General features: G+C 36.8%; 1 protein-coding gene across 1 annotated transcript in view; it reads left to right on the top strand.

Moving 5' to 3' along the window:
* LOC150104474 (uncharacterized) overlaps positions 1-18,646 on the top strand; it is a 291,911-nt gene that overhangs the window by 192,752 nt on the left and 80,513 nt on the right. Inside the window, exon 8 of the mRNA XM_090395559.1 lies at positions 16,274-16,454. Within this exon, the coding sequence (XP_090251685.1) occupies positions 16,274-16,454 (181 nt within the window). The remainder of the gene's footprint in view (positions 1-16,273; positions 16,455-18,646) is intronic.

The raw sequence follows: 18,646 nt of genomic DNA, 5'->3' as shown, positions 1-18,646 counted from the left end.
TTAGCAAACCGTGTAGATTGTAGTGCAGATTGTATATTCTAATCACTGTGTAAGCATGAAAGGAAAGAACTTCTCCATCAATTTTGAAAGTAATGAGGTGAGTGCAATAGGACAATAGTTAGATGGCTGACTTTTATCTCCCTTTTTGGGTACAGGCTTGATGGACTTGCTTCCATGTTGTTGAGAAGATGCCAATAAAATGTGATAGTTTATATATATATATATATATATATATATATATACAATACAGGATGGGTGTCAGTTCTGGAACACAAGTCTTGAGCACAACCGGAGGAATACCATCTCAACCAGGAGCCTTATTAGTATCAAGATTAATGAGGGTGTTTGTGATGTCCTTTTGGACTTGATGGACTTGCTTCCACGTTGTTGAGTAGATGCCAGTAAAATATGATAGTTTATATATACGATGCAGGATGGGTGTCAATTCCGATGCACAAGTCTTGAGCACAACCATAGGAATATCATCTCAACCAGGAGCCTTATTAGTATCAAGATTAATGACAGTGTTTTCGATGTCCTTTTGGCAAAACTTTAGAGGAGACATTCAGTGGGCAGTTTGTGGAAATAAGGAAGGTGATTTGCTTTGGTCATCCAGGCAGGACTTGGAGTTAAAAACTGATGCTTTTCCTTTGGTGAGGTTACCATAGTGCCATCAGGATGCAAGAGAGAAGGCAACATGGAAGGGCAGAAGTTACACTCAACCACCTTAGCAAGGGACCAGAAGAATTGACAGCCAGTCAGTTGAACAGGAGGTTGAGTTTATTATATTTCATTCTTAGAAGTCTACTTTGGAATCTTGGATAACTTTTTTACGCATGTCTCAAGCTGTTGTGTAAGCTGGATGAGAAGTTGGAAGTTTTTAATTTAAGCCATTGAACATAAGTTGCATTTTTATCATGGATGGCAGAGGCACTTTTTTTTTGTCAGGGGTTTGAAGTGGAGTGGGGAATGAAGGCTCTTGGTCCAGTAAAGATTATTTTGTTACTATTTCAGTGCTGTACAGGTGTTTGGATCACAGTAATCTGACCGTGGAAAAGCAGCATAAAAATTCTAGAGGTCATCCCAGTTGGTACAAGAGAAATGGAGACTTGAATAAGATTGTGGTCAGAGTTACCAAGTTTGAGAATAGACATTCATATTTGGAGGGAGAGTTGGTTAAGAAAAGGGCAAGAATGTTGATGATGAGGATTGTCTGGTGTTCTGGTTGGTAGTTTGGCTAAATAGTCAAACTACCAACGAAAATACCAGAAAGTAGTGCATATCTTCCCTATACCATAGAGAGAAATGCATATAGAGATTATAGAGAGAAATGCATATAGAGAATATAGAGAGAAATGCATATAGAGAATATAGAGAGAAATGCATATCTTCCCTATACCATAGGGAGGATATGCATTTCTCTCTATATTCTTTGGTCTTTTCATTTGCATTGTAAATACCTAGCTTTTCTTATGTTATAATTTTTCATGTGGTCTAATTTTGTGCATTTTGATTGTTCTTAAAAATCCCATTTCTGCTGCCTGCATTTTACTGTGATCTTTCTTTTTAACAATATATTTTTGAACCATACAGTAGGGTGTGGGTGGCCATTACTTTGTAAAAGTTCCTTTTTTTATATCTGACTTACACATGAAAGGTCACAAGACCTATAGCACATTAGTGCCATGTGTGGATAAAAGGATAAGAAGAATGAAGGAATCTGTTCACATTTTGTTTGAACAGCTGGTAGTTGTATTCTTTGGTGTGGAAGGCAGAGTGGATGAAGCTGTTCCAAAGAACAGAAATGGATGGAATGAAAGAGGAGACAGTGAAGTTAGTTCAGTGAGCTTCAAGATAGACTGTAAAAGGGTGTTAGCAGTGACTTTTTTCTAATTATTTTGGAGGAAATTGGAGGTATAATAGTGGCTAATTCAGCAGAGCACTGTCGTTGAAGGTATTCGTAGAAGAGGCATAGCAGAAACTGGATGTCTGTGAGAGGGATTTTAGTGGATGATGAGGGGGGGGGGGATCATTAACTTGATTGTCTGTAAAATCTCACATGATAAGAAAAATTGGTTACTTATCGAGCTCCGGTTTTACAGGGGTTTGGGTTTCAACGTATATATAATGTAAAACGTGAAATTAGAATGTTTAAATAATACCTTATATTCTTGTAAAGTACATAAAATAATGTTGAAAGTTGTATGAAAAACTAAAGAGAGGGGATTAACCAAGATTAGGAAAGTGAATCAGCAAAAATAAAAGTTTGCAAGGTCTTGCGAACAAAAATAGATGCCCACATTAGAGATATTCGGAAGAAGAGAGAGTCGAAGTGACTTCATCACACCACAGGGCAATCATGGAACTTGAGTATTGAAACAAAGAATTAGAAAGATATTTAAGGGGACTGAGAGGGAATAGAACCTTTCTGCCTCTTTTGTTTTCAATTCCCTTCTCTGAGGATCCAGTTCTGACGGTGAGGAGACAAGGCCGTACCTATTGGGTTCCTGCTTCAATGCACAGAAGGACAAGGAGAAGGCTATTACCCGAGGACATGACGGAGACTTCGGCAGTTCTTTCCTAAAAGCCCAGTTGGACGATTTGTAGCAAATGTGTTTCCAGGACGAGACCCACCATGTGGATGCGAGTTCTCCCTGATGCGACCAAGTGACCGACCAGCGAGGGTAGAGAACAGCCATCATCATAGAGAGTCCGAAGAAAGGATATCACCCGCAACTAGTTAGGAGCACCGCATTTATCTGTGGAGTGCTCAAGTGACTATTGTGCCCTGGAGTCAAGAGATAGAAGCTAGAAAATTCGGAAAAAATTATTCATGTATCTGGACAGTGAATGTAAAGGTTAGTGTGAGTAGGAATGCTTTATCAGTGTTCTTTGTTTTAATTGTAGATGCATAGGATTGAAACATGGACTTTAGCAGAAGCCCTAAACAAAAAGCTGAGAACAACACAACATCCCATGGAAAGAAGTATGCTAAAAATAACATTAAGAGATAGGAAGACAAATACCTGGATAAGATCTCAAACAGGTGTCATGGATATTGTAAAATACATTAAACAAGCTAAGTGGAGAAGGGCTGGCCATATTGCCAGATACAGTGATAGGAGATGGACTAGAAAAACAACAGAGTAGAGACCAATGAATGAAGCAAGACAAAGAGGAATACCAAGAAGAAGGTGAAGGGATGAACTGGAACAAATTGCAGGAGTGAGATGGATGGGAGAGGCAGAAAGCCGAGTGATCTGGAAAATCATGGGGGAGACCTTCGTCCAGCAATGGACAGAACCAAAAGGTTGAAGAAGAAGAAGAGGGCGTAGGATTAGTATTAGTGTAAGTAATAATTGTACTTATAGAAAGGAGTTGGTGTGAAATTATGTTATATACTATACTAGGGTAATATGGTTATGATCATGTACAAAGATTGAAAGGAGTTAAGTTAGATCAGAAATAAGGGAATAACTGCTCTTGCATTGTAAATGTATTAAGCGAAGTGCCAAAGTTCTGCAGAAGCAATGTGTTTAACAATTATATGAATATTAAGCTGTTTCAGTATAGTAATGATTAAGAGAAGTAATCTCATGAATGTATTATTTTGTAACATCTTACTAGTTAGCAAGTTAGCAATAAACGTGTTGTATTTGTTTAATGACTTTGCTTGAACTTTTGCCAATGCACAGTCTCGAAATAATTGTGAACCTGTGTGCAAATTGTTAGAGAATCGCCATGATTAACTGCATAAGTAGATTAAGTTAAGGGGAATCCCCTTAACTTAATTTACACCGCCAGAAAAATAGCCTCTTGGCTCTTTATCGTAGTGCATAAGTAGATGTAATTTAGCTGTAAGATTTGCCTATGTTCCTCTTCCTGAAGTTCTCAGACTATATTAATTCAATTAGACTGGCGCAGTCGATAATCAAACAAATTTGTCTAATTGATAAGAATGAGAATTTTGGCGAACTGCTGATTGCAAGTTGAACACATTAGAAACCTTAAGGTCTGCTTTGCATGCAGCAGGAACTAGGGACAGAGTTAAGAAAGGATAAAAGAGGGTCAAAATTAAGGTAGAGTTAGCTTAAGTAAAGTGATAGAGAATCATATTAGAAGCAATTATTAAATTAACAATGGCACAGTCGATAATAAAGAAAACAAAGACAAAAGCAAACAAGAGAGAATATAACAATGGCACAGATTAATGAATAACCTTTTAAAAATATAACAAATGGCGCAGTCTGACTAGGATTGGAAATTGAAGTAAGTAACAGACGTAGTAAAAACAACATTCTTTACAATTAACTCCCCAAAATCTAACATGTCCTCTTGGTGCACCACGCCAAATATGGGGAGTAATATTTCATAGTTGGGCAAATTTGGGATTTATATAGAGTTAGGAGGTATAAAGTAGTGTCTTATGTGAAAAAGTACAAGTATTTTTGCAGCTGCTCAGAAACTATAGTTGAAATGTGTTTTTGCCAGGAAAAGTTGGAGGTATAGGTCAGTCCAAGAAGGGAAATCTGATCGTGTTTAGATATCTGGATATTATTTAAGGTTAGGAGGAGGCCTGCAAGAAATGAGACAGGACTGAGTTTTGATTGCATTGAAGTCTATAAGGTTGTCCTATGAGATCATAGTTCAGGCCATTGTTTCTGGTTGATCTTGAGAATTCTAATACTTGAGCACTACAAGGAGAAGGAAAATGAAAAGGAGAAATGGAATGTACTGTCATCGGCAAAGCTATGGATAGGATTGAGAGTCTGTGAGAGCAGATCATTTATGCACAAGAGGAAGAAAGTGGGTTTCCCCACCAAAGCAGAATACCTTGGGTATTCTGCATTGGTGGGGAAATCTGAACAGAGGAAACTTTCCACCATGACAGGTATGAGTGATCAATGAGAAAGTTGGCAATCCACTTGCAGAGTGTGGAATGCATACCATAGGATAATAGTTTGCTAAGTAGGCCCCTTTGCCAAACCCAATCAGTCAGATTTCTTTCTAGTGGAAGACTATGGGTGATATGGAGAGAGTAGTTCTTGGTGGATCCTATTTCTGTGTTGTAGGGTAAATGTCAGTTGAATAGAATAAATTGAAAAGGCTATAAGTGTTAGTTCTGGGGCACTTGTTTTTAACACAGTAGGTGGAATATCATCAGTAACAGATGCCTTGTTTGTGTTCCTGTTATTGAGGATTCTTCTGATTTCTATTTTTGTCGGAAGACTGGACAACATGAAGGGAGCTATTCTGGTAGTGTGGAGGGAACTTTCCCCAGGTCATCAAAGAGAAAAGTAATGCCAGTAAATCAGCCTTGTTTTTAAGTGAGGTGACTACAGTATACCATCCGGATGTGAAAGTGGTGGAAACCTGGGTTGGCAAAAATTGTGCCCAATGGCCTTGGCAAGAGACCAGAAGAAACGACTGCCATTTGTGCAGGGATCAAGTTTTGGAAGTCTGTTTTGGGTTTGTGAGGATTCTTTTACAGCTGTTGTGAGCAACAGTATAGGCAGAATAAACAGCTGAAGTTTTGGCCTTGTTCCATTCATGGTATGTAGAGGTTTTTTCTTTTACTGCAATGAAAAGGAGAAATGGAGTGTACTGTCATCGGCAAAGCTATGGATGAGATTGAGAGTCTGTGAGAGCAGATCATTTATTTACAAGAGGAAGAAATTGGTGAGAGAATGGAACGTGGATGGTAGCTGTGAATTTGGAGTGGAATATATCTGTTTCTAGGATGATTTCTGTTATTCAGTCTGAGCAGGTGTTTGGATCATAAGTACTGAAGCGGTATTCAAACAACGAGAAGGAGGAATAGAAATCACAGAGGTTGTCCCATTAGGTGCCCTTGTAGTGCCAACAGATGCGAGACTGAGAACTAGTGGGTGAAGGTTGCTCTGTGGAAAAGAGACTTGTGTGAGGTTGTGATCTGAGTTAGAGAACTGATATCCACAGTATACTTGGAAGGGGAGCTTGTTAGAAAATAACCATGTGTTGGCAAATTGGACAGGGTTGCTATATATTCTGGTAGAGAGATTGATGATTTGTGATAGAGTGTTGCTAATTGCAAAGACCTCAGTATCCCTGTATGCTTGATCAGTGAAAGTGGAGAAGGGAAGCCAATTTGAGTTGTGGAGGTTCTCAAGAAAGATGACCTCACTATTTAAGGTATTTTGACTGCATAAAGTTGAGCTTTAGAGAGATAGTTGAAGAGGTCTGAGAGTTTGGAGAGAGCATATGAAAACAACAAGTTGGGTTTTTTACGGAAATTTTGAGCCAAGCAGATCAAACGAGGGATTTAAGGTTTGCAATCACTGGCATCGTATGTCAGTTCTGATGAATGTACAAGTACTGTCTTTGTGGCAGAAAGAACTGTGTTATGCGTAGTTTATGCAGTTGAGGTGAACAGTAGTAGTTGAGGTTGCCAGTTGGAGTTCTGATAAGAATAGTTGTTCTAGTTCAGATGACTGTACTGGTGGTCATGTTATTTATATTATGCTGTGGATGCAGAAAAATTTTTTTTTTGATAGCAATTAATGTTTGTGAGTTGGGAGAGGGGGTCATTTTGTTGTTTATGTTTTGTTTTTTGTTTGTTTGTTTTTATGATATTTTTGAACAGTTTTTTGTGGGAGAATTTTTATGATCTGCAATAAAATTGCATTTCTTTAGGTTGTGATCCATTGTATGTGGTGAGGAAGAGAAAAAGGAAATTGGGCATGCTGTGAAAGGTGACAGATTTGCAAATCCATCCACAGAGAGGAAACCTGGTCTCCTGTCCATTTGTGACCTCCGACAGTTTTCCCTGCTGCCACTGCGCTAGGCAAAGTAAGTGGCTGCAGGATTTGATGCTGTTCGGGAAGCCTCCAAATTCGTTACTAACTGGTTTGGTCCCGTGCACTAACCAGCAGCTGGCCTACAGAACCGTTTTACTGCTGTACCCTCAAATGGAGGAGGGTTCGGGCATCCTATAGTATAACTGGCATGTCATTGAGGGTATCTCTCGCACTTCATGTGGGAAGAGGAAACAGTAACTGAAACCTTGCTCTAATTGGGATTCTCCTCTTGATTTTTTATTGTCCTTTTAATAGTTGCACTGATTTTTCGAAATTTCTTTATTTTTTTCATGTATATCTTTGTCTTTTATATATGTTATTATGCAACCTAAATAATTAAATTGTATCACCTGTTGTATTATTTGGTTTCTACATCTATTTGATCTAATGTAATCTACAACCTTTAAATGCCAAGTCGTTTGTTTTCTTCTGTGAAATTTTTAAGTTGTATAATATGTTGGCTTATTTTGACTGATTTTTTTGACTTTCATCTTTATTGTCTTGTAATCTGATCATCTGCATACAGCATTGTATTGATAACAATTAAATTAAAAGAATTATGAAAATGGAGGAAACTCACGTAAAAACCTTTATTAATGTAGAATTTCGCCAAGTATCATAGGCATTGTCAGTGCAAGATCACAGAATAGCAATTAAACAAGAACAGCAAGTACTTAGTTAAAAATTCTACATTAATAATTCTTTTACTTATGCCAGATGCAATACTCATGGTATTTCATTATTGAAACAAAGTGATAACAGTTATTCTGGTTTACTCAGATACCTTGTTTTATTGTTTTCCATGTTTTTATTCACATCTGAACTACTGCACATGGATCTAGACTCCCAGATTTTGTGGAGATGAAGAAGTTATGGAGAGGATCTAGAGGTGAGTGACAAAGATTGTGACAGGTCTGTAGGCTTCAAAAATTAGCTGATAGGTGAAAAAGAGGAGACAGGATAGCAGCATTTAAATTATTAAAGGGCTGTTATAGGATTGACACTGAAGACTTTTTTTTTCAATACATGTCAAGAAGGGAAAGAACAAGGGGGGTCACTAGTGGAAGTTGTCTAAGAAAGTGGTTAGCAATGAAAGGTGTTATTGACTAGAATTTTTTGCTTGGAGGGTGGTGAATGGGTTACCAGAAGCTGTTGTGGATGCTTCATCTGTGAAGAGGTTTAAGTAGAGGTATGATAGGTATTGTGTGATTGATGGCTAGTGTGTGAATAACAGATCTCCCACAATGAGTCTTCTGACTCCATGGAGATACCTGCATAATAATAATAGCAATAATAACCATGCAGCCTGAAACAACATCTGAGTGAGAAATGTAATGTCTGGAGTAGAAGAGAGTACTTTTTTTAGGTAGATGCATTTTTGGATTTGATTTGCTTATGCCAAGAAAGGCTAGAAGCATTTCAGGCATAAGCAGGTCACATCAGTAAGTCACCCAAAAAGAAATCTTGTGTGGTGGTAGTGGGGGGGGGGGTATCTCGATATTGTCAAAGGTGAGAGAAGGTGTAGTTTGATTTTTCCTACATGAAATAAGATAAGACTGCATTTTTGATAGCTTGGAATCACATATTTAAGCTGGTTCATGTTAAGGTTTAATGGAATGAAAAACTGCACAGTAGAAGAATTAAACATAAGTTTAATGGTTCCTCTTAGAACTTCATTCTTACAGTGTAATATCTGTAAGAATGAAGTTCTAAGAGGAACCATTAAAATGTTTTTTAATGGCATATTTTTTGTTGTTTGTGTGCATTATTTATTCCAGATGTTTCTTTGGCAGAGATAGAATATTGAGTAAACCTGTGTTTTCTTGTGCTGTTTTCATTCCATTAAATCTTAAGAGGTAGCTTGAAAGTTGAAGGTTGTTTTTACTGCATTGAAATAGTCATATGTAAGAAAAATCATATTTCACTTTCTTTCACCTTTGATAATACCAAGAACACATCATATTTTTTCTTCTTGGGATGATGTACTGATATGATTCAGTTATGTCAGGAAAGACTTCTAGCCTTCCTTGGCATAAGCAAATCAAATCCATAAACTCCTTTGCCCTCAAAAAATTAAGTGTTTAAGATTGTGGTCATTCAGCTGACAGTCTTGTGATGATAGTCTCCCAGAATTTTGCTAGTGTGAAGCAGCCAAAATTTTATTTTTGAAGTAGTCAAAATTAGTTTGAGTATTGTAGAACTGTTGATTCCAAGAACTGTGAGTTTTGTATTTAGAGTTTAGCAGAGTGTTATTTGTCTGCAGAATCTGACTGTCTCTGGCAGAGGCATGATCTGCATCTCCAGAGCAGGTATGGTGCTGATGTTAGACATATTTTCTGTGCTCTTCCCTTTCAATATTAACCGTTCTTCCAGTTTGACCAAATTAGTTTGTAGGCCATGATGATCTAGATGAGTGTTTCTCAGATTTTTCTGGCCATGGCCCATCTGAACAAACATAGAATTCAGCAGCCCACTAGCTTCCATATTCACCCTTTACAGGTAGATCATATTTTATCACCTATGACTTATCAGTAAAAGGCTATAGCCATGGCTTTACTTTGCTTGTAGGCTTTTTCATGTCAAGTAAAATAATCATAATGCATGATTGTCTGCATGACTGGATATCAGGTACATCATGGAGAAAATTGGTGAATAAGTTTTGTGGTTTCTTTTAGGAAGATATTGATGAAAAATGTGGCTGTATCAAAATTGATTACAGTATATATCTTTGAGGATGATGTCTGCCAAGAAGATTTGAAGCACAGTGCTATTAATAGAAGGAAGTGTGTAATAAAGTTTGTGGTTTAAGTATTTAGTCATTTTATAGGTGGTAGAATCCTTGCAATTCTATAAATCCTGTGGGATATGTGTGGTTAGGTTAGTAGCCTGTTCAAGTTTTTCTATATGCCAGGACATTATCTAGTAATTATGAGAATGCCTTTTTTGTGTATGGGTAGGATCAGCCATTTAAACAGTAAATTGGATTGATAAAACACAGGAATTTATTAGTTGTTACATTAAATAAATTACATTGACTAGTTTCACCACCTAAAATATAACTGGTAGCTTATTTAGGATGAGACATAGGATCAGATTCACATGAGATTCAGGATCAGAACTGGCAAATCCTGAAGAAAATATTGATTCGTTGATTTAGCCAGAGAGGTTTGTGATGAGGTTGTTTGTAAGGATAGAAAAATCAGAACTCCATGGTGGACTCAAAGTTAAAGAGGCTGTGAAGGAAAAGAAGAAAGCTTATTGAAAGTTCCTGGCAAGTAAGTTAGCTTGTGCTCTCAAAGAATACAGAGAAAAATGTAACAAACTGTATAAAATTAGCTAAACAAAAGTCATGAGAATCCTTTAGTAAGAACATAGAAAATAAATATCAGGAAGGTGGCAAAATATTCTGGAGGGTATTGAAAAAAGCTTAGAAATGAAAAAAAGTACTGTAAAAGGAATCAGATTACAAAGGTGATGTGAAAATTGAAGATAGTCTGGAGTCATTACTTTGAAAGACTGCTAAATGAAACAAGGTGTCTTCAGTTGATTAAATGCTGAAAAACCATTACAATGCAAACTGGTAAATTCATGCTAGACAATAAATGCAAAAACACCTAGTATGCATTAGCTGTCTGCAGTTAGCAATAGGTGATTGTTGGCAAAGTTGAAATCTTTAATGTTAGAAGATTTAATAAGAAATTTCCATATGTCACTTAGTGTCAGTCTTTGGGTCGTATTTAGTCATGCAAGTGGAAGACTAACAGATTCCTTCAGAAATCTGGGATACAAGTTCTTTTCTATATAAGGCCTGTTTGGAAGGTTCGAGCCAAATGCAAGATTGATGTTAAGAGTATGATTGACCAAACCAGATCTGTCTTTTCTTTTATGGTCAACATCTGCAACATGTTCTTTCTATCAACTTCAAATCCACAGCTTGTCTGTCCTATGTAGGCTAAACCACATGAACTCGGAAATTTCTTATACTCCTGGGTAGTTGTAAAAAGGTGTGCTATCTTCTTCAGGAATTGGTTTAAAAGTTACTCTGATGTTGTGATCTTTTAAAAAAAAGATGCTATTTTAATTGATAAACCTTGCTATAGTCATTGTGAACAAAAAAAAAAAAAAATTAGAGTTCTATCTTGATTCAGTCATCATTTTGTATAATCATTTTGAAACTGTTCTATTCTTAGGATGTTTCTGTTACAAAATAATGATACAAAATGAATATTGTATATCTTTTATTTAAGTTCTAGGACTTTAATTATAATTCTTTGAGAATGTTTAATTCTTTGTTTGCATTAGCTTAATCATGCTGACAAGTATGCATTGTGCTGTTTGTCTTTCAAATCACATCCCAGACAGGCCCGTTTTTTTTTTTGTTGAGATGACTATAACTGACCTCGTTGAGTCAGAGGCTGGAGATTCTCCACGTAGAGAGATGAGTGGTATGATAGAGGGTGAGAGAAATATGAATAAAATAATGAGAGTGTGGAGTATGGAAAGGTTGAATGGTTGTGAAGTTTTAGGAAATTGTCTCAATTGGGAGGATGAATGGCAAATAAGAGTGGCTAACTTGCAGAGAGAGATAGATGAGCTGAAAGAGCAGGTGGAATGTCTAGGGAATGAGATGAGGTGTGAAAGATGAGATTAGGCAAATGGAAGAGATGAATGCAAGGTGAATCAGAGTAGGAGTGAGAGAGAGAGTTATGGGAATGATAGAAGAGGAGAGAATAGGAACATTGGAAGAGATGGAATGAGAAGAATGCAAGGGAGTACTGGAACCAATGATAGAGTGATGGTAGGTAAGTAGGGGAGCACAGAGAGAAAGTGTTAGAGGAGAGAGAGTGAGGGATGCGTGTGAGCAATTGAGGAATAGGTGGTAAGAGGTATAATGTATGGGGACTTAATGATCCGTGGTGTTCAAGATAGGATGCATGAGGAGTGCTTGCCTGGAGGAATGATAGAAAGTGTGGCTATGGCAATTAAGAGGGGTGAAAGGGTTGATGAGATGATTGTGATGGTAGGAACAAATGACTTGAGTGGTAATGTAAATTGGGCAGCCAAAGATATGAGATTTTTGCTTGAGGTTGTATGAAAGAAGATACAGAGAGGAAAGATAATGTGCGAGTTGCCTAGGTATGATAGTGATGAGCTGAGCAGAAGAACAGTAATATTGAATAACATAATAGCTAGAATGTGTCAGAAGAGAGGATTGGAATATACGGCTGCTTGGAGGGCATTTGAGGACAGAGAGGAATTGTATGCGAGAGACCGCTTGCATATGAATGAGGAAGGACGTAGGCATCTGGAGAGATTGCTGTTCTGAACGAGTTGGTGTGTATCAGGGTGGATGGTAGCAGGGGTAGCCTCTTGTGGAAATGGGTGCGAAGGGTGTGGGGGGGTTGACATCAGATAATTCTGAGCCCGGTGGAGTCCAGAGGGGATAATGCTTGGTATAGAAACAACGGCATTATTATGCTTTATACTAATACCAGGAGTATCCGGAATAAAGGAGAGGAATTGGTGGCGCTGATAGCATCAACCTGGTCAAAGATTATTGGGATCACTGAGACATGGTTGACAAATGAGGATATAATAACAGGAATAGAAATTGCTGGGTACAGCATTTTTTAGCAGGATAGGAAGGGAAAGTGTGGTGGTGGAGTACTGCTTATGATAAGTGACGACTTATGTCCTCTAAGAGCGGAGGCTTTCGAAGGCAGTGACAGTAATGATTTTGAAAACATATGGTGTGAGGTAGAGATGGGCAAGACAGGATATTTAGTGGGGTGTTGCTACAGACCAAGGAGCACAGAGGATGGGGACCAGGAGATGTTTAGACAGTTGAATTTGGCAAGTGCAAGAATAATGATTGTTATGGGAGATTTTAACTACAGCAGTATAAATTGGGTAGAGGAAAATGCATGTAGCAATAAGGAAATGAAATTTCTAGAATTCTTGAGGGACAAATGTCTTAGGCAACATGTAATAGAGGAATCAAGAGGTTCAAGAGTTTTGGATTTGGTCATAGTAGCACAAGAGTTGATAATAACTGAGATGACATCTCTCTCACCAGTTGGAGGGAGAGAGTGACCACATGGTTTTGACTTGGAAGATGAATAGACATGCAGGAGTATCAAAGAGACGGGAACATATATGGAATTATAAGGCAGGTGATTATAATAGTCTTAGACATCAACTTGGGGAAGTTTCATGGAATGACAGGATATCATTAGTGCTTGGGAAATTGTGAAGGAATATTTGTTAGCAGCAATAGTAAGCTGTATTCCACGAGTGAAGGAGAGGACATTATTTGAGTAAAGTGGATGACAAACAATATTAAACAGCAACTGTATGCCAACAAGAGGCTATGGAAGAGATATAAGGAGACAGAGTGAAGAGAAGATGCATGAAGAATATAAGACACAGGCCAGGAGAGTGACTAGTATGGTACAGGAAGGCAAAACTGGAATATGAGAGGAGATTGGCCCTAAGATCCAAAGAAAATCCTAGGGAATTTTTTAGCTATGTGGCCAGTAGGAGGAGAAATGACTGTGGAAGAGTGACATTGTGGGATGAAAATGGGAATAGAGTGACTGATGCAGAGGACATAGTAGAATTGTTCAATGAACACTTTATTGGAGTATTTAATCCTAGAGGAGTCAGTTTTAATGCTGGAGGGACAGGGCTGGTTCGAGGTTTAGAAGTACAGGAGGAGAGTGTGTTTCAGATACTGAGTACTCTGGATGTCAGTAAAGCTGTGGGACTGGATGGTATTTCACCAAGAGTTTTGAGAGAATGTGCTAAAGAACTGACAGCACCTTTGACCTGACTTTTCAATGCAAGTCTGGCTGTGGGAAAGGTGCGCAGGGAATGGAAAGAAAGTAAGATAGTGCTATTGCATAAGGGCGGTAGAAGATTAGAAGTGTCTAATTATTGGCCAGTTTGTGTGTCATCAGTACTTGTTAAAATCTTGTAGAAATTAGTGGGGAACAGTATACAGCATTGGGCAGGTGATTGTAATGTTATCTGTGAGAGTCAACATGGATTTGTGAAGGGGCGCTCTTGTTTTAACAGTATGCTAGCCTTTTATAATAAAGTTACAAGAGCAGTAGATGAGGGAAAGACATATACTGCCATTTTCTTTAACTTAGCGAAGGCATTTGGCATGGTGCCACATGATAAGCAGATATTTAAGTTACAGCACATGGATCTGGATGTCAGGTTGGTCAACTGGATTCGGGATTGGCTGTCCGATAGGTATTAGAGAGTTGTGTGTTGTGGGACAGTTTCAAGGAGGCAGAGGGTTACAAGTGGCGGTCCCACAGGGCTCAGTACTAGGACCTATATTGTTTAACCTTTATATCAATGATATTGTCAGTGGATTGCAGCGGGTGGGGGGGGTATATTCAGTTGTTTGCAGATGATGTGAAGCTGGGAAGGTTATTAGTAATTGTGCAGATGTGGTACTGAATATGGGGTGTCAGTTTAATGCATCAAAATGTAAGGTCTTGAAGTTTGGGACACATCGATGGGACGCTGTATACTCTATGTGAGGAGCTATACTGGAGGAAGTAGGGGAGACAAGAGATCTGGGATTGATGATTGATAGAAACCTGAAATTTAGGGGACATATTGCAAAGGTGGTGAAAGTAACATAGAGGATTGTTGCAATAATGAGAAGGACACTGACCTGCAGAGATAAAAGAGTTATCATTCCGTTGTATAAGACTCTGATCAGACTACACTTAGACTATTTTTCTCAGATTTGGTCCCCAGGATTTGAAGGGGATAAATTAACTATGGAAAGGGTACAAAGGCAGATAACAAAGATGATTTCAAGACTGTACAATGTTAGTTATGAGGATTGGCTGAGGGAACATGGATTGCAGAGTTTGGTGGATAGAAGAAGGAGAGGTGATATGATTGAGACTTTTAGACTGTTGAGAGGTGGTTACATTGTTGACACTGGAAAGTTCTTTCGCTTGGTTGAACAGCGGGAAGTAGTGAGGACAAGGGACCGTTCCTGGAAGTTAGGAAAGGAAACTGTGAGTAAGAGGGTGAGAGTGGTTTCTTTGCATGGTGGGTGGTTGAACCATGGAATGCACTGCCTGATAGAGTGGTGAGAGCGAGAACGGTCAATGAGTTTAAGGAGTGGTAAGATAGACTTGGTGTTTTCTGGGAGGGATCTCCCATGACGAGTCTTGATAGACTTTGTGTTTCTTAGGAAGGACCTCCCTCGATGAGTCTTTGACTCCATGGAGGCCTGAATAATAATAATAAAATAATAATCTTGACGTTGGCCACAACACCTTGCATGAAAATTTTATAAATAAAGTGGGGGGGATGCTATATTTTTTATTTTATTTTGTTTATTATTTTTTTATTAGTTATGCATAATATTTTCTGCTCTGTAATCTAAACTTAAGTTTAAACTAAAATTACTGATATCTTTGTTGTTATCCTTTAAACGTGAACAGATATATTCGAATTTCCTATGTAAGAAAATCAGATTTTATAGTGTGTTCAAGTCTTAAAGATTTTTGCTTACTTGCTTCCAAAATAAATTATAGTATGCAAGAAATTATATTTTTGTTTTAATCCTTGACCCAATTGTAAGAAAACAAAATTTACATATAAAATATAAGCTGCTTGTGTATGAGGTCTGTTCACTTCACAGTTGTATTTACTATCCCGTAATGCACAGCACCATTTCTTTTCGTATCTATATATATATATATATATATTATTGTACATCATGGGAATTGTCACTACCCAAGTGGGTACTAGACCAGTAATATGCTGATGTTAAATCAATTTGAATTATATAAAGAATGTGAGTCATATATTTTTGATATACAGGTAGTAAAATGGTGTGTAATCATATTATTAAACACTATATTTACTTTGTAACTAAAAAATCTTTGCTTGGTTACAAAGTAAATTATAGTAAGCAAGGCATTATGTTTTCCTCTTAATCCTTTATTCAAACATAAGCAATGAAGAAGTTGGTGCAGGTAGCATCTTTACAACTAGTCTTTTTTACTACTTGTATATGAAAAATATCTGCATTTGTTTAACTCAGTAACTTCCTGGTCTAGCTCTCACTGGAGACCTTAATAAAGGTCAAAATTGATCCTTTCTGATAATGCATCCAATTGGAATTTTGCTGTGTGCTTTATGAGATGCTAAGGCAATTGAAAAGTGAATGGCCTCTATATATATAAGTAGCCTAATCATGAAGTATCTTTATGTGTAAACTTTGTTTTGCTTATGCTTGGTTGAAGGATTGAACTAAGGATAGATATCATTTCTTATCTATTATTATATGTGGTGTGTTAGAATGGCAAAACATAATTGATACATGCATAAATCAGACAGCCAAGCTATAGGGTCTACTTAAATTGACATCTCTTTTCATCTCTTTCACACTTCAGGATATAGCAGAAAGCAGCACTGTGCCATCTAAAAATCATGATATTGACACCCTTGTTGAGGTAAAAGAAAGCAAACCAAGTGACTTATCAAATGTTGAAATGCCTGTGCCGCCTGGTTACTGGAGACTTGGGATACCTTGTCCAAAAGCAAAAGCAATTCTTCTTAGGCTTGCTACTAAAGGTATATTCATTAGTTTATTTTTTATACTGAATCATATATAATATCTGAGATATTATAGAATTCGATTATTGACAATAACATTTTTTTTAATTAAAAAAAAAAATACATATATATATATATATATAAGAGGCAGTCCCTGACTTTTGTAAGGGTTACATCTTAATCACACCATATTACATCCATGTTTTCAGTTCCTGTATCTAGTACATTAACATCTTTTAAAGATTATTTCTGTTTGTTTCATTCACTGGATACATGCACAAATTAGATTTGTTTTTAAATCTAAAAAAAAAATTAGATTAATTATTTAAGTACATAATTAATGGAAAGTAATACAATAAGTATAAATACTATGAAAAATATATATAATGAAGTATAGTATGAAAAAAAAAAAAAAAAAAGAGCCTGTGCAGCTCAGTAGAAGTAGCCTTTGCACTCTACGGTGCTTGACCCCATGATGAAAGACTTGAGTTCAAATCTATGAATTCCTCTAGTCGCCACTGGAGAAATATTTCTAAGCCTTTTCTCGACTGGTTCCTGAGTTAGTTGATCTCTGACATTGGCAAGTGGGTTTTCCCAGTTCCCCTTTCTGATATTTGCCCACATCACTCTACTTGAGACTGCCTGCCATTCAAAAAGATTACCCTATTTGGTGTATTTAGTGTTGAATAATATGGCTACTCCTTCTTTTCCTTGATTGTCATTGCGTGAATATAACATTTTGTATTTATTGCTCAGAAAGATCTCACCAGTTTTTGTCTTTTTTGTTTCAGTCACCCCTATTATATCGATCTGGTAAGTATCTAATTCCTCAGCTAGCTCCATTACTTTGCATTCAGGCTTCTTATGTTGATAGTACCGATCTTTAACTCTGGTGATGTTGAGTTGGGGTGTGTTTTCAGATTTGTAAATTTCCGATTTAGGCAGTCTTGTATAGTTAAAAAGTAACATAACAAAATTAATTTAAAGATAATAACTTGAAGGCTATCTTCTAATAATATTGTTATAACAATGACATGATGAAAAAAGAATGGCTATCTCAAACTCCTTGGAATAACATACAATAATGTTCCTCCATTTGTGAAAAAAGCACAACAAAATGTTAGGTTAAAAATTAACTTAAGCAACTTAAATAACTTAAAAAAATTATATAAACTAATTACTTGAGATCTTTCCAAATCTCAAATTAAAAAATTAAAATTCTGGACAACAGTGCATCTTAGTTTCAGCTGTGTCATTTAATTTTTGATATGTACTCTCAAGAGCTGTAGAGGTTGCTATGACAATACCACATAGTTAAGCTTACATTATTACAAATTTCCTATCAACAATTTTTCAATTAGTCTCTCACTTGTCAGCACTCCAGTATTCTTGCAAAATTTGTATTCTAGAGCAGGGATTTTCAACTTATGGTACGTGTACCACTGGTGGTACGAAAACAGAGTATAAAATAAAAGGGTAAATAAACATATTTTTTTACTCACAACATGAGTTAAGAATTAAAAATGTATGCACAAATATTTAACAGTTCTACTTAAAATATTTCATGCAACTAAATGAAAACAATTAGATTTTACATTATCATTAAAAACTTAAAAATCATTATCAAAAAAAATTTGTATAATAATATACAAAAATTATAGAGAAGTTCAATTTGAATTTAATAAGTATTAATCAAATGACAATGACAGAAAATAACAACAATGGGAAACAGTTTCTCTGCTGTCGTTTGTTTAGCCGCGAGCTGCAGTTACAGTTAAGAAAGTAGTGGTGCTAGATTATGGTCGTTGAATGTGAGATTTTATTTGTGAAATTGTCATATATATATGTAGTTTGTGTCTGAGGATAGAAACCGGAACATGAATAAGTGGTTAACGAGCTGGTCTTCAAAAAGATTGAAGGGAGAAATGGGTGTAAATCAGGAAACAGTTCTTCTCTGCCAGAAGCAACTACTTCGAATCCTAACCAACCGACGGAGGACATCATTGTACAAGAATGCAACAAAAAGCCCCATACAGCACAACGTAAATATAATCTTAGTTATTTATCATGTGGTTTCACTATTGGGGAAGAAACTGCACCTGTTCCCCAGTGTGTGATTTGTTATGAAACGCTATCAAACATTCGATGAAGCCTTTCCTTCTTAAACGTCATTTTGAAACCATGCATGCGATTTAAAACACAAACCTTTG

The sequence above is a fragment of the Typopeltis vanoorti genome, chromosome 7, assembly GCF_054136105.1.
Source record: "Typopeltis vanoorti isolate ZY-2024b chromosome 7, IOZ_Tvanoo_1.0, whole genome shotgun sequence".
Taxonomy (NCBI): domain Eukaryota; kingdom Metazoa; phylum Arthropoda; class Arachnida; order Uropygi; family Thelyphonidae; genus Typopeltis; species Typopeltis vanoorti.
The sequence above is the reverse complement of the archived record's forward strand: the minus strand, read 5'-3'. Positions and strand labels throughout refer to the sequence as shown.